Genomic DNA, 15796 nt, shown 5'->3' with positions numbered 1-15796 from the left:
TCTAGAATGTATTTTGAATATAATCAAAATACAAATATATTATTTTATTCCTCGTAAACAAATTTTTATATCCATCTTTGGTCTCACACTTACGCGAACGCGTACGCATTATTTTGAATAACACCCAAGATCCAGTCCGTGAAGTGTGTGACATTGGTGTACACTGCCAAGCCTTTACAAGAACGAATTCCAGCGCTAACGACACCGTACTGGAAGACCCTTCTCCGCCCCCCATATCTGCGAATTGCGCTCAAAGGACCTCCCGAATCGCCTTCGCACGAATCATCGTGGCTACTGCCAGCGCATATATAGGATGCATCGAGTACTTGGTTAAAGTTTCTGCAACGCTCTTTAGGAAATTCATAAAGGTGGGCAATCTGTAGCCTATGTTGCTGTTCTCCATTACTATTCCTTCCCCATCCGGTGACATTGAAGGCTGGTACACGTCCCACCGGTGCGTCGACGAGTAGACAGATCGGCCGGACATAGTCTAGGGAAAATTAGTTTAGTTTTTCAGGAACTTCTAGTGTAATGCAATTACCTGAGAATATCACACTTTTATTCATTCGTAGCAGACCTATATCATTCCGTGCATCACTGTGGACAATTTTCATATCCACATCTACATTAAATGCCCTGGGCTTGCAAACGTAATTGTCACAGATGGGCATGGGATGCTGGATGTCGTATTCGCCCAGCCGCACATTCCTGAAAAAAGTTTATTCGAGAATCACATGAGTGAGAAATAGTACAGTATGCACTCACATAAAATCTTTTGAAATGCAATGCGCTGCCGTCAAAACAAATCCTGCACGAACATAGCACAATATGAGTGTATATTTCCGACTATCAATCTGCAGTACTTACGAGAAGTGATGAGTGAACCGCCACATTGTGATTTATTCATGACCATTACGCTGACCATCCAAGGATGCGCGAATATGCCTGCATCACTACCATCAATCATTGGGTGAATCATATTATCCTTGGTGGTTCCACAGTCGTTTTCCAGTAGAAGACTGGATACCTCTTGAATCCCAATGAAAAGACAGACTACTAGCACCAACTGACACATGACTAGCCGCATCTTGCGAGACTAAATAAAAATATGATTGGGATGATCCACGCAGATAAGGTTGATTTTATTATGGGGTCTGTGACAGAACTAATACCACATAGACTGGTATTAAATAATATATGTTCAAAGTTTGTACAATGGATTTTATGTGGATTTTTCAGATAGAGCAAGATTATATAATAACCTAATCTCTAGACTTACTATATATTTTTTGAAAATTTGTTTGTCCAAAGCATCGACTTGAATTTATGTCGAACTGAGAATACTGTACAACCATTGAAGTATTGCTAGCGTGTTTTGGTAATACATTTGTACTATAGGTAACCTGCAGTTATCAGAATCCCTAGGCTCAAACTCTGCCATCGTATCTACTATCCAATTCATGTGATGCGTTACATTGGTGTAAACAGCTGGCGTATTAACGTGGCATTTTCTGGATCCATAGCTGACCAGCCCGTACTGGAAAGTCAGGGACTTATTGCCATATTGCAACTCGTAGCTCAAGGGGCCACCAGAATCCCCTTTACAGGTGTTACTGGTTTGACTGCCAGCACATATCTGCGATTGATCAGCTTGTTTCTGGTACTTTTTGTTACAATATAAAACATTCATGTAATACACAGTGGTTTTTAGCAGGATCCGGCTCGATTGACCATATTCTGTCCCACCCCAGCCGATAGCATTGTAGATTGGAGTCTCTTCCAGTTGCTCATCGACAAGGAGACAGATCGGCCTCACATAATCTGTTGATAATACTTGAAGTTTTAGTGAACCACGTAGGATTAGACCTCCAATTACCTGAGTACTCCACAGCTTGGGACAATCGAAGCAAGGCTATATCATTCTTGTGGGTGGTTTTATTATAATCATTGTGATATTTTGTCATATCCGCACTAATGTTGTAGAACCTTGGTATACAGTGATCATTAACGCAGTACGGCTGGGGATCTAGCGTTTGGTATTCACCCAAGCGCACATAGAAGAGTTCTTCAAGGAGTACACAGTGCGCTGCTGTCAGGACGAATCCTTAAAAAAAATCCAAAATTAATAAAGGTTATTTTTTACTCAGCGTATTGTATTTCAGTAAAGTACATACGCGAAGTAATGAGGGAGCCGCCGCATGGCTTGCTGGACATAACCAGCACCATCCATGGATTCTGGTGTATATTTGTTCTGTTTCCTCCAATAATGTTCCAATCGTACGGATCATCCGACGATATTCCACAGTTTTCATCCAGCAAACGCGACACTACGTTGTTGCTGCCAAGAAATAGGCAAACGAATGCCGCGATTGTCGCCTTGACCATTGCCATATTTTTGCAAAGTCTGGTTGCTAACAGAACTCAGACCCGATTTTGATTTTAAAATGCTTTTTCAGTTCATCACTATTTTAAAATGTATTAAAATATTCGATGTTGTCAGGAACTACTAACGATTTCCGAGTATTGATTAGGGGATTTTTTTTCAAGTGCGTGAGGGCAAAAGTGTATCTCGCCCGATAAATTGGTATATATCAATAAAGTTTCTCTAATATTTGAATACTTGTTGTTCACAAAAGGCAAGTTTATAAAAAAATGTAACACTCAAATGGATTTGGTTAATTTATTCAATGCAGAAAAAAAACCGACCTTTAAGCTTTCGTGGGCATCTAAGATCTACATGCTAGCTGGCAATCTGAAAAAACCGCGGTTCGATTTGAGTTGGTTTTGCACTGCAACATGTTGCGACCGGTTCGATTCGAGCAACGAGCGAAACGGGCCAATCGGTTAAGACGGTTAAAACGGTTTGACGGAAGCTATATAAGGAACCCGCAACAGCCACTCTGTAAATTTGAAGATAGATTTCAACACGCGCTGTCCGTGTGTCAGTCTCCAGTGGAAAACATCAACAAATTGCATAAAATTGGATAGAATACTGCGCTTGCGTATATTCGGTAAAACGCCGGGCGTATTACGAATTAGTTGAAATATTATGATATTCTAAAATCATTACAAAGTGCAATTTAGCGGCAATCGCAATTGTTTATATTGTACACAATACAACAGGCGGAGCTGCTCGGCCAACAGTGTGTGTGTGTGTGCGTTGGTATCGGTGCTGGTGCGTGTGTGTTAGCCAAGTTAGTTTCGCACTGGCTTTACCTTTTTTTAAGCGCCTCCGCGCGATCGTTCGCGTTATCTGTGTGTTTTTAGCCGCATTTCAATTGGCACGCGAATTGTAGAAAAATCAAAACAGAGATCGGTTCAAAGTTAAAAAGTAGTGGAAAATTCGTTTGCTAATCGCCGGTCAAAGTCTGGCTTTTTGAGATGGGGCAAGGAGGAGCGTCGGCCACGCTTCACTAGGCACCACCCACAATCACGACCCCTCCCTCCCCCGCCACCGCCTTTCAAAAACAACGCGAAGTAAACAAACAAGTTCGCCGAGATTCGCGTGTTTGTACAGTTGGTGAATATAAGCAAATCGACCCCGCATCGGGATTATCAGCATGTGGATGAGCATATCGCTGGGAACGTGGAGCAGCAGCTCCCTCTTATCGGCGGTGCTGATCCTCGCCAGCTTGGCATCCGTTGCCACAAGTGCATCGGTCAGCAATGCCGGCTATGTGGATAATGGCAATATGAAAGGTAAGCTCTTTTCCACTTCCACTTCCACCACACAGTCGAGCTTCTGTAACTCGAACCGCCGCCAACTGGCAGCCGTGAAGTAAACCGACACGAATATGGTTGAGAATTTTAATGAAACTGAAATGTGGCACAATTTTTACTGACTAAAGTGAGCCTCTGAGATCTTCAGTTTTCATATAAGTTGGTAATATTCAGCGATACAAATGCAATGCAGATCAAATACAATGGAGAGCCGAAAGTGATATATGGCCAAAATGCGATGTAGGCCAGATGGACTGTATATTCCTTAGTGGAACAACAACTGCGCCTATTTCCACGTATCAGCATGAGACACTCGTATTTGTTGGTGCGATAGCAATGCAGCAGATACAGATACAGATACAGATAGCGATGGAAAAATAGCAAGGTGCTGGCAAGGCTGGGCTGTGAGACCCTTCTGAGATCATTCATGGGTGCGGGACAAAGGGGGTCCCTTTTGGACCAAGATTGATAAAAGGGATTCGATTCATTCATTCAGCAGGGGCAGAACGAGGAGAGCAGAGGAAGTGAGTGCTATCTGTATCTCTCGATCCCTTCTTCGCTTATCGTGCATCTGTTCAGATTGAGAAGCAGCCTCAGCTTCTTTCTTCGGTTGTATGGTTGGTTATATGGCTATATGGCTATATGGGCATAGGGAAGAACAACAGGTTTCCCGTGAGCAGTGATTTCCCATGAGCAGTGCAAACACACACACACACACACAAGCACACACCATTATGGACCTTTTCTACCTGTTGGTTACCTGTGTGGGTACTACCAGGTAGAGCCCATTAAGCATCTCGAAATATGAATGAAGTACAGATACAGATGCAGATACATCGGGCAGACCAGACACAGACACAGATACAGATACAGAGATACAGATGGAGACGCAGACTCGGATTGCCTCGTTAAAAAGGACAACAACTTTTGGCGATGCAGCGGCGTTTATTCAAATTACCAGCTCAGTTCTATTGCTGGCCGCCTCGAGTGCTTGCAAAAACCAGTTTCGGCTCTTTACGTCTTTCTTGCAAACAAAAAAAAAGCAAGTGAAGTGAGTAGAAGTAAAACCAAAAAAGCAAAAAAGAGAAAAAACAAACCCACATGCATGTCTCTCCCCTCTGCGACCGACTTACGGCTGGTTTTGCTGGGTTTTTGTTTGCTTTTTGCCCAGACTTCCTACCACCTGCGCCCCCCGCTCGTCCCCCTCTCGCTCCCCTCTCGCTATTCGCCGCTTTTCGCCAACTCTGTACGCATCTGAACCGTGAGATTTTATTTCATGCAAAAAAGCCAACACAAGAGCCACCGAGTAGAGCAAAAAGTAGAAGTACTCGGTTGCGCATGCGCAACACAGAGCGAGATGGCGAATCCGAAGGGTGAAAGAGAGGGGAAGAGAGGAGTCGAGCTGTGCAGGTGTTTTGCGCTTGCAACAAGGAAACCAGCTTATAAATTATAAGTTCGGCTCGCTGCAGTTGCAGCCTGGTTTTCGGTGGTTAGAACTGATAGCCGAGTCGAGTCGGTGGCATTTAATGGCTCACTAAAAGGGTTCAGAGGTTGAGGTTCAAGTTTGAAGTGCAATTTCAACTGGGAATGATATGATAGAGTACAAACGTAGTTCATTTATTAGGTAATTAAACCTACAGTTGGGGGATATTATAATTACAATTTTAGGGAATTTACACTGATGTCCATAGTACATTTTGAAGTTATTTTTAACAGTGCTTGTTGCACTTTGCAAACTGGTTCGCTCCTTTGGGAATCGTGTAACGTAAAATGCGAGTGAACTGGCAATGCATTCATACAAATAACGAGACATTCGGCCTATAAACTTGAACTTATTATGCCCACGATACGATAATGGGACGTGACCGTGAATGCGGTTTGCTTTAAATTTGACGATTACCTTTCACGGTAAGGTGAAGTGGAGATTATTTTTGGAACAGCGAAAAGCACCTTTCGCATGTGTATGAATCACTGCTGCTTATCGGTTGATAAGGCAGTAAAAGACGAAAATAATTATAAGCAACTCCACACAGCTGGAATGAGTGCTTCCACCTCAGAAACGAGCAAATCAGAAGACACTGAGAGCATTAGTATCCTGTTTCGGGACTTCGCTTCCAGCGAAACAGGAACCGACTAAGTGGCCAGTCGAGGATCGCGACATTTCCCATTGTCAAGGCGACCGAAGCCGAGTCGAGTGTCTGGCCCTTAAATAAAAAACATATTTTCGTCATATTTTTGAGAGACCATCGGAACCTAAGAGCCGGCTGGCAGGTAAGGAGAAGGAGACAGAGAAGCAGCTCGCCCACGTCTCAGGTTCGTACTTTGCTTTCTCCTTGCGGAGCAGAGTATCCGATTTCATAAAGGACATGGCACATTTCGTTTGAGCTCCGTCCACGGCGGATGCACAGCCAGGAAAGTTCCCATGTCCTTTTAGCTGGAAAATGGAAAACCACTTGAGCTGCATGCGCCAGCCTCATGTCTGTGATTATGAAGAGTCCACTTGAGAGCCACCAGCATTTCTCGATTCTCACCCCTCGCTTCTCGCTTCTCCCACTCAATTGCATTCTATCTCTTGAGCATGCTACTGTTACTGCATCTTCAAGATACATTTCTGCCCTTTGTTTTTTTGTTTTTTGTTTTTGGGGAACGACGCTCCTCTGCACTTCGATTCTCACGTATGTGCATGGCCAGTAGGGAAGTTGGCGGGGGGGGAGGGGCAAAGAGGCCTGTAATCATAAATAATAATCAATTTCCTGTGCCCAAAATGTTTCCCATCGCTCCGCAAGTTTTCCATTTCCATATCCATTTTCCAGCTGGCGAGCGTATGCAACTGCAAGTTTTTCCTTGCTGCTGGGAAAATGAGAATGAAAATAAAATCTGACAGCAGAATGCGAGGTGCGGGGGCCAATCAGCCGATTGTTTAAAATGTATTTATTGTTTGCCGTTTTTCCCGTGCCCCCTTCGGTACGTTTGTTTGATTTGTCGAACATTTGTGCACATTTGTTTCCCCCATTTGCATGTGAGCCACCCTCCCACTCCACCACCCATCCCCCCAAAATGGAGGCTGCCAATGGGGGCGTCCATCGCCGCGATTTCGAGTGAATCCGCCTCGGATTCCGCCGATGCCGCGCTGCTTCGGCTCGCTGCCTCGTTCTGTGGCCGCCGCTCGGCTGCCGGAGGTTAAGTGTTGGCCCAATCAACGGCTGCCCCATTTGCTGCCCATGACGCATGCGTGCTCCTCGTGGTGCCCCACACTGCCAACTGCTGGAAAGCCCTAAAGTTGGTGGCATCACTTATACTTATATTATATATTACAATTGTGTTAAATTCAGCAAACTGATTTGTTTATAAAATGTAAAAGCAAGCAGCAGATTGCTTGATATATATACTCATTCATAGGTATTACTTTGCCACATAGAATTCAAATGAATACACAAATCTCGTTCATTAGCCTTGTTGCCATTAAAAATACATCTTAATACAGGGTATTCCCCGCTTCTCTTCGCGCTATTTGGCATTAAATTTATTGTTTTCACAGGGCATGCAGTGCAGCCTGCGTCTCCCCCAAAATTTGTATCTTTTTCTCTTTTGGCTGGCAACATCTCTGTGTTTTCTGTGTGTTTTGTTTATGACTTGGCCAAAAATAAAGAAAGAAGCAGATTGCGCCAGCTGTTGCAATGGCTTGGATGCGATGCCTTGATGGCTTGAGATGAGAATGAGAATGACGATGAGTTGGGGCGATCGTCTTACCCTTGAGAGATACTGCAATTAGTGAAGGGGGCACTTGCAACATCGCCGAGTGTGGGTGGTGCTGCGGGGCGGGGCGGGGCATGCACCATATGTCACTATGGTAAGCTGAGCCTTCGCATCGGATTACCACTTAGCCATAGCTGCTCCCCCGATACCCCATACTCTTGGTTTATATATGTATGCTTTTTCTTGAGCTGCTTCCATAAACATAAATCCAAGCCGGACGAGCTGTTGTTTTTCTTCTTGGCTTGTTTGTTGTTCTCCTCCGCCTTTATGCTGCCGAAGGTTCTGGGCCGGAAAACGCCAAAGAGCATAATAAGTTCAGATCCAGAATCAGAATCGGAATCGGAATCGGAATCGCATTCTGGAGGCACAGTGCGCGGCATGAATGTAAGGTCAACGGCGTTGACAGTGATCTTGCATAATTGCAGGGCCACGGAAAAGGTATGGCCCCGCCCTGGCTTAAGGTTAAGTTTCCTACGCCCCTCGCTCTTTTTGTCTTTCGATTTTTTTTTATTTTTGTCTGCCCGAGAGGGAGAGTTAACCCCTTAATGGCCCCGGGGGTCAGCAGCGGACGCATGTGAATCATTGACAGTTTTTATGAAGCGCCGCATGCATCACTCAACGACATCTCAAGAAGCGCCCGCTGTCGCCTCATGTCTCTCAGTAGAACGCGATGGGTGTGATGAATTCCATGTTGCTAGTCGAGCACTGGGAGAAATCGGAGCATGGTTTTTAGCGTTGGAAAAGATACGCACTTAAAGCTAGTTTTGGAAACATTTCAAATGAAACTGAGAGAACTAAGTGCATAAAACTAGCTAGCCAAGTTGGATAACTCCCTTTACATATGTGCTCAATTATTCAATGCCTTACAAGTAATCATAAGAATTATTTTCAGTGCAAATGTATAGGTCTTCGTGAGGGAACCGCACCCCACTGGCTGCTGGCTCTCAAAATCATTTCAAATTCAATAGAGGCAACTGCCAGCCGGGAAATATTAAAGTCAAACGATGACGAAAGTTTTTATATATCGGAGAGTCGAGATCTCTCGGAAAAAGCATTGGAAAAATTGGAATGTTTATGCCGAGCCGAAGTCGAAAGCGTTTGCGTTAATTAAAAACAATTAAAGTGGCAACGTTTGTGGGGTGCCGGGGCTGGCAGGGGGGTTGGCCAGCATCGGGGTCGCCAGTAATGCTGAAACGGAATGGTTACTATGTACATGTATATACTATATAACACGCACACCACCGATCCGCAGATCAAGCCGAAATATAAAGGTTTGAGCGGCGAATGTGGGTCGGGTTGGGGGGTTGGGAAGTGGACTTTGTGGAAGGGCTGCCCCCTTTCCAGCTACTCCCCCTTTCCAGCCTGACTTTCCACACAAATTGTATAATATTAATTGCGGTTAATTGGGATTAACAGCTGCGCCAAAATGTTTGCCGCTCTTGATGCACTCGGCTCAGTTCACATTGGGGATCAGTTCCCCGGAACGCCGAAAGGGGAAGTCAGCAGCAAAGGGTCGCCTCTTTCCTCTTGCACTTAAAAAAATACTCTGTGTATTCTCAGCTAAAGATTCAATAAGGATTCCTAACTACCTTTTTTAATTGCTCATTAAACAAATATGGCAATTAGTCACAATATTTAACAGAAACAGCTTGCCATGATTATTAAACTTGTATTTTTTATGACCTTTAAGCGCTAATTTACAGACATAGTTACTTGCAAGTGGCCAACTACTTTGGGCAATTGCAAAGTTGCATTGGCTTGGCACAATAACCATTAAAGAATTTCGGAAGTAAACTAGGTTTTTATGATGGGCGTTTGCTAACGGAAATGGCGGCAGGCCTGGCTCCAAAATGATTTGTTTCTGAACGGGTTTCACATCTCCTCCAGTTTTAGCCACATTTCATCACTAGCCAGCTATGTATGTATGGTACATAGGTGTGGATGTATGGAGCCGGTTCCCATTTCCTGGCTGATGATGAACGTGCTGACAAGTCTTTCAGAATGGGATGTCCCATCCGCGGATGGCCACTTTGTCCCCCAGCTCACAGTTCTCTACTCTCTGCTCACAGATCGCAATGCTCCCAGTTTTGAATCCGCCCAATAAACCGCCCCATCCGGCGCTGGCCATCCGGTGTGGATCGACTGGTTTCTGCTGCCCATTTACCATTTGGTGGCTGCCAGGATTGCTGACTAGCCATAACCAGCCATAAATGTGTGGTGGAAAATCAGTAAAGAAAATCGTTATGCTCCGCATCCGAAGCGATTTTCCTGCCTGGAATTTCCGCTCTTGTTGGCGGCGCGCTAATTACGCCGATGAATGGAATGAATGACGATGGCGATGGGATGGCGACACACCATTTGGGCCCTCTCCGTAGTACCTAGTAGTACCTGTTTGGGCCAACGCCATCAGATTGGACGTGGCCGCGTGCATGTGTGTGCAACACATGTGGCAAGTAATTGTTTTGGCCGCGCCAGAATGTTGCAGCGGAAGTAATTTGAGGCTGAAGCTGATGATGATGCTGCACGCCGCCTCGTCTTCTGTCGCCTGGGGTTAATAGGGGCACTCGGGGGTTAATGGCTATCCTATGCACTTGCACTTCGACTTCTTGGTTAGTGAGGAAGTATAGAAGTGGGGAAACATCGCTAGTGTTCTACGAAATCATTTGAAACTCGCCGAACCCAAAAAGGGCCACACTGAAAAGAACGATTATCTACAAGCTGATATCAGCAGATTAGGCGAGCCAGTAAAATGTACATCACATTATTGAGGGCACTAAAGTTCTTAATGAGATAACGTGTTTTCATTGTTTTGCTGGCTAGCTTAGCTAGTATTTCTTACAGTGCTGAGATTTTTACATGTCCAAAGCCAAGCCCCTTGTGCATACAAAATGAAGTGGCAGTGAAGAAATGCTCGGAGCGAAAGAGACGGCTAGCGAGGAGCAGAGTGAGACGGAGGAGATAAGGCCAAGCCATTCAAATTTAAAACTGCATTTTCAATTTTCCAAAATGCGCTCCCCTTCCCCTCTTCCCTTCTCTACACTCCTCTCATCTCTTTTGTCTCCCAAGCATGTGAGAAATGATGGGATCTGGGGTCATGTCAATGGCCAAGTGGCATTTCAAAAGATATTCAAATGGCTCCGGCTCTTGGGAAAGCGATTAGTGTGTCAGATTATGAGGAGCACTCCCCCAGCCAGAATATTCATATTCATATTAACATTCATATATGTACGTATTCCAAATCGAAAGCCACTCTTCGACTTTACATGTCACAATGAACGCAGAAACATGAACCAAATAACAAGCATTGGCAAATGCACAAAGTCCGATTGTGAAGGGAGTGGCAACAGACAACATATGAATTTTACCTCGACTCGGATCGGATCGGTATTGAACGTATATATATGTATATGTACATAAATAGTAGCTTATGCGCCAGCCAGCCAATGCTCGGCTCAATAAAAATACAATTGACAAATTGTCATGGCGATCACGTAGCAACAACAGCAAGACAACGTGTTCCCCGAAGATTTCGGACCCAGTGCAGCAGATTTACCATTGGGGTAGAAGTGGGATCCCTGTACCAGAACCATGCCATACTATGGATTCTATACCATAGCATTCTATACCATAGCATGCCATACAATGCCGTATCTTTCCCTGCTCACCTCTGGCGACCTTTGGATTCTAGTTGTTGACTTGTGCTGATTGCAGCACTAAAATCACCTCGACAACTACATCGTGTACACATGTAGGCACTTCATCATAACCCAGAAAAAGGCCCAGCGCAGCAGCAGTGTCTTTGGAAAAACACAAAATACAATATACGAAATACGAAATACACAATACAAAATACAAAAACATTTTCAATACGATTCCAGATCTTTTTGTAAGGCTCAGCACGTTTGGAATATTTTTTTGAAAAGTCAGCAGTCGCCGTATCAGTATCAGTATAGAACCCGACGCCATTATGGTTATAATTATACCCGTTACTCGTAGAGTAAAAGGGTATACTAGATTCGTTGAAAAGTATGTAACAGGCAGAAGGAAGCGTTTCCGACCATATAAAGTATATATATTCTTGATCAGGATCAGTAGCCGAGTCGATCTGGCCATGTCCGTCTGTCCGTCCGTCTGTCCGTCTGTCCGTCTGTCCGTCTGTCTGTCCGTATGAACGTCGAGATCTCAGGAACTACAAAAGCTAGAAAGTTGAGATTAAGTATACAGACTCCAGGGACATAGACGCAGCGCAAGTTTGTCGATTCAGGTTGCCACGCCCACTCTAACGCCCACAAACCGCCCAAAACTGCCACGCCCACATTTTTGAAAAATGTTTTAATATTTTTTCATTTTTGTATTGGTCTTGTAAATTTCTATCGATTTGCAAAAAAACTTTTTGCCACGCCCACTCTAACGCCCACAAACCGCCCAAAGCTGCCACGCCCACACTTTTGAAAAATGTTTCGATATTTTTTCATATTTGTATTAGTCTTGTAAATTTCTATCTATCTGCTAAAAAACTTTTGGCCACGCCCACTCTAACGCCCACAAACCGCCCAAAGCTGCCACGCCCACACTTTTGAAAAATGTTTCGATATTTTTTCATATTTGTATTAGTCTTGTAAATTTCTATCTATTTGCTAAAAAACTTTTGGCCACGCCCACTCTAACGCCCACAAACCGCCCAAAGCTGCCACGACCACACTTTTGAAAAATGTTTTGATATTTTTTAATTTTTGTATTAGTCTTGTAAATTTCTATCTATTTGCCAAAAAACTTTTGGCCACGCCCACTCTAACGCCCACAAACCGCCAAAAACTGTCCTTCGCACTTACACTAGCTAAGTAACGGGTATCAGATAGTCGGGGAACTCGACTATAGCGTTCTCTCTTGTATTCATTTGTGTATATGCTCGTAATGCTTGCTGTTTTTCACTTGAACTATGGGGCATTAATTTTCACATTATGTGGCGAAAAAAGGGGCAACCAAATACCAAAAATAAAAAATAAAAAAAAGGGGAAAAGAAGTATAAAAAACTGATTAACAAACTGTGTTAAGTACCGCAGATCGAGCCGAATTCGGTGCTGAATTGAATTTTGATGAACACCCGCTGACAGGGAGACCTTTTTTCAGGGCTTGGTCCGTCTTCGTCTTCGTCTTTGTCTGGGTATGGGTATGGGTCTCTTTTTGGGCTCAGAGCCTCCAGAAAGCCCAGAAAATACAGAAAACCCAGCGAAACGCAGAAGGCCCAGAAGAGCCAGAAAACCGGGTGTGCGATGGATCACAGCTTCGCCGTCTTGGGCTCCGGAAGTAATTAATGCTTTAGTTTATTTCATTTTTTTCACCTCATCCCGGCGCGGCTTTTGTTTGCCACATAAAAACAGAATCTATGCCCCAAACTGAACGGGTCGATGGCGAGTGGAGTCTGCAGTTGGAGTTTGTAGTTGGAGTTTGGAGTGCGGAGTTTGTGGTGCCAGTTGGAAACTTTCACCAGCAAGCTGGTGCAGATGTAGTTGGCTTTTTGCACTCTTTGACCGAATTGTCAGCTGGAAATGATGTGAATTTTCCAAGATGCCCAATAAGGCGGGGGCCACTCGAGGCCCCAATATGGCGCTGCTGCAGCGACATAATTGTGATCAATTGCCAAGTGGCATCCTACTGACCAAAGCGAGCGAGTTGATCACTCCATTCCTGGCCACAGCCTGGCAGCTTCTGCTTGGCTGCCACTCAGTGTTTACCCTTTGTCTTCGCTTTAATTAAAGCGACCAGGAGCTCGGGATTCGAGCATCACAGCAGCACAGCATCACAGCAATGCCTTGTTTGCCAACTTGAGTTGCCATGCCGCAATCGGGCATCTGCATCGCGTCCAGTTGCTCCTCCTCCTACTCCTCCTCCTGCAGATCCGAGGCCAACTATTCCTCCTCCGCCAGCTGCCACGGGCTCAGTCTGCGGAGTTAACGATCCGCACATGGTTTGATTGATATCCCCAGCTCTCTACGCCTAGAACAAAAGTCTATTTCATAAGCTCTATATACAAAAAAATGGCATGAATAAAATGTGGATTAAAAAGGTTCAGAAATAATCAGAAATTAAAAATCCTTGATAGCTTTAACTCAAATCAATCAAGCTAGCTTCATATTAGCAGTTCAAATTCACATTAACTTTGAGTACTATATTCCGGATGTGTGTGGTTCTGGGCCAGCATTTTCGCTCAGTGCACATGTGCTAGAGCTGAAGCCCCCGGCAGAAGTCACTGGGCCGTGGCCAAGCCCAGTGGTCACCCAGTTGGACATGGAGTTGGAGTTGGAGTCAGAGGCGTCTGGTATCGGTGGATGGATCGGTCATGGCGCAAGCTCATTTTTTCTATTTTTCCACAGCTCCCTTGCTCTTTTTTCTGTTCATTCTGTTCATTAATTGCCAACATTTCATATTTTATTTCAGCTTTAGTGCTCGTGTGTGTCTCTCGCTCTTTTTCCATCTTTTCATTTTTCCATTTGTTTTTCAATTACTTTTTTGCTGTCGGCTGCGCCGCAGTGTGTATTTAATATATATATTGTTTGGCTTATTATTTATTTTCATTCGCTGGAATCGAGCAGGCTTGTTGTCGCCAGCGTTGTTCGTTCGGTTGTCGTCCTCGATTCTGCTGCTTCTGCTGCTGTTTCTGTACTTTTTGTTATTACACCACTGAAATTCCGCTTGCACAGCTCAGCTCAACTCAGCTCAGCTCGGCGTCGGACTTGCTGCTCCCCAAAACAGTGGAGCTCAGCGTTTCAGCGCCTCGATGTGGACTTTTATTGAATTCCCCGGCTATCTGCAATAGCTTTTGACATGACCCACGCTCCACGAACAGATAGTAGCTAGTCAGAGCAGTCAGATTCGTGATAAGGCAGATTACGGACTTTGTTCACCAATGCGGAGCGTGGTAGTTGATGGTTAGTGATGATCCAAGGTGATCCCCACCCATCTAGTCGCTCCGCCCGACAAACATTCAATTGCGTAAACCAACTGATACGCTCACATATCTCCCTCTATGTGGAGCATAACTATATAGCCATGCATTGGTGACAACAGTGCAAATGAACATTTGTCAGTCTGCCAATTTGTTTGTGCCTCAATATGAGCAGCATCCGCCTACGAACGAGCTATAGATTTACATATAGCATTTTTATGGCCCATCAAATCATGTGAAGCCACGATTTGGAGAATCTGCAGTTAGCACTTAATTAACATGCGGCCCCTTTGACTCCGCTTCGAATTCGAATTCGGGCTCGGATGATTTATAATGTGAGAAGATGGCCCCCTCATTCTAAAGCCTCTGAAGTCTCACTGAAGTTCACTGTGGGTCAACCTTTTGTTTCCTCCGCCGTCAGGTGGGCATTTGCATATGAGAGCGATTGCTGGTTTGCTGCTGCGAAGCGGATGCCGAAATTGTGGGAATTCGGAAAGCGTTTAGAGCACAATCGAATTGCCGAGATGGAGATACGGTTCTCAAAAGACTGAGATTATAATTTGAAAACAATCTTGCAAATGGAATTAGTATTGGGGAAGAAGATGGCTCAATGGAGAAGAGATACATTTGAAGATACATTTTGAGCTATAAGCAACTAACAAGTTGAAAATCTAAACAAATTTGATTTAAATGAGTTTTAGCATTACTTTCTCCTTAAGTTTCTTGTGCGCTTTTCTTCCACCTTTTCCTAGTCGTAATACCCCCTTTGCTCCAGTTTCTTACCTGGAAACAGTGTTTTTATTGCCTCCACAATTGGATTCCAAGAAATTATGAAATTTCAATTGACTGACTCACTGCGGCAGCAAGCGATCTCGTTTCGCTTTGAAATTCATTTGTCAAACTGTGGCATTGACCTTTGCATCAGTACGACATCGGTACGATTCGTTGTAGTGAACAAAACCAAAACAAATTGGCACAAATCGCAAAAACCAAAGTGCTGCTAACCCAGAATTAGCATCTGGAAATGGGATCTCGAACGCAGATGTCAAGATGTGCCACAATTTATACTTGACATTGCCACCGAGATGTGCAACTGTGTTTTTGTGTTTTGGGGCAAATGCAGCGATGGTTCTTGCAACAAAAAAGTGAGTGCGACTGTGAGTGCGAGCATGAGTGCGAAAAGGGAGTGGAGTGGAGATCAGCTCATCTGGCTGCATCTTTTTTTTCTGGCTGGTTTCAGTGTCGTGAGAACTTTTTCGCGTTTGGGCGCACAGCGTGTGAATTGAAAGTTGGATGGTGGAAAAGGGGGGAGTGGGTTGCGGAAACTCTCTGGGAAGCGAAAGTGTTGCAAGTGCTGGGAAAGCCAGCAATCGG

The 15796-nt window shown here is 44.5% G+C and overlaps 3 protein-coding genes and 1 long non-coding RNA gene across 4 annotated transcripts in view; 2 read left to right on the top strand and 2 right to left on the bottom strand.

Moving 5' to 3' along the window:
• Positions 1–89: 89 nt before the first annotated feature.
• LOC6530614 (serine protease grass) lies at positions 90–1087 on the bottom strand. The gene is made up of 4 exons (XM_002091491.4): positions 868–1087; positions 766–808; positions 542–708; positions 90–490 (listed from the first exon to the last, which is right to left on the bottom strand). Exons 1-4 carry the CDS (start codon positions 1085–1087, stop codon positions 90–92), a joined length of 831 nt encoding a protein of 276 aa, XP_002091527.1.
• On the top strand, positions 297–1129 carry LOC120321044. Its single transcript, XR_005560597.1, has 2 exons — positions 297–368; positions 576–1129. It is a non-coding gene; the product is annotated as an uncharacterized LOC120321044 (long non-coding RNA).
• LOC6530613 (spaetzle-processing enzyme) lies at positions 1113–2718 on the bottom strand. The gene is made up of 3 exons (XM_002091490.4): positions 2175–2718; positions 1877–2104; positions 1113–1821 (listed from the first exon to the last, which is right to left on the bottom strand). The coding sequence occupies exons 1-3, from the start codon at positions 2389–2391 to the stop codon at positions 1325–1327; spliced, it is 942 nt and encodes a 313-aa protein (XP_002091526.2). The 5' UTR covers positions 2392–2718; the 3' UTR covers positions 1113–1324.
• A 188-nt stretch (positions 2719–2906) lies between these two features.
• Positions 2907–15796, top strand: part of LOC6530604 (epidermal growth factor receptor) — a 41121-nt gene continuing 28231 nt past the window's right edge. The window contains exon 1 of the mRNA XM_015196412.2: positions 2907–3699. Within this exon, the coding sequence (XP_015051898.1) occupies positions 3561–3699 (139 nt within the window). The 5' untranslated portion in view covers positions 2907–3560. The remainder of the gene's footprint in view (positions 3700–15796) is intronic.

This window comes from Drosophila yakuba, chromosome 2R, assembly GCF_016746365.2.
Source record: "Drosophila yakuba strain Tai18E2 chromosome 2R, Prin_Dyak_Tai18E2_2.1, whole genome shotgun sequence".
NCBI lineage: Eukaryota > Metazoa > Arthropoda > Insecta > Diptera > Drosophilidae > Drosophila > Drosophila yakuba.
Note: the sequence above shows the minus strand (reverse complement) of the source record. Positions and strands in the feature narration are given on the sequence as shown.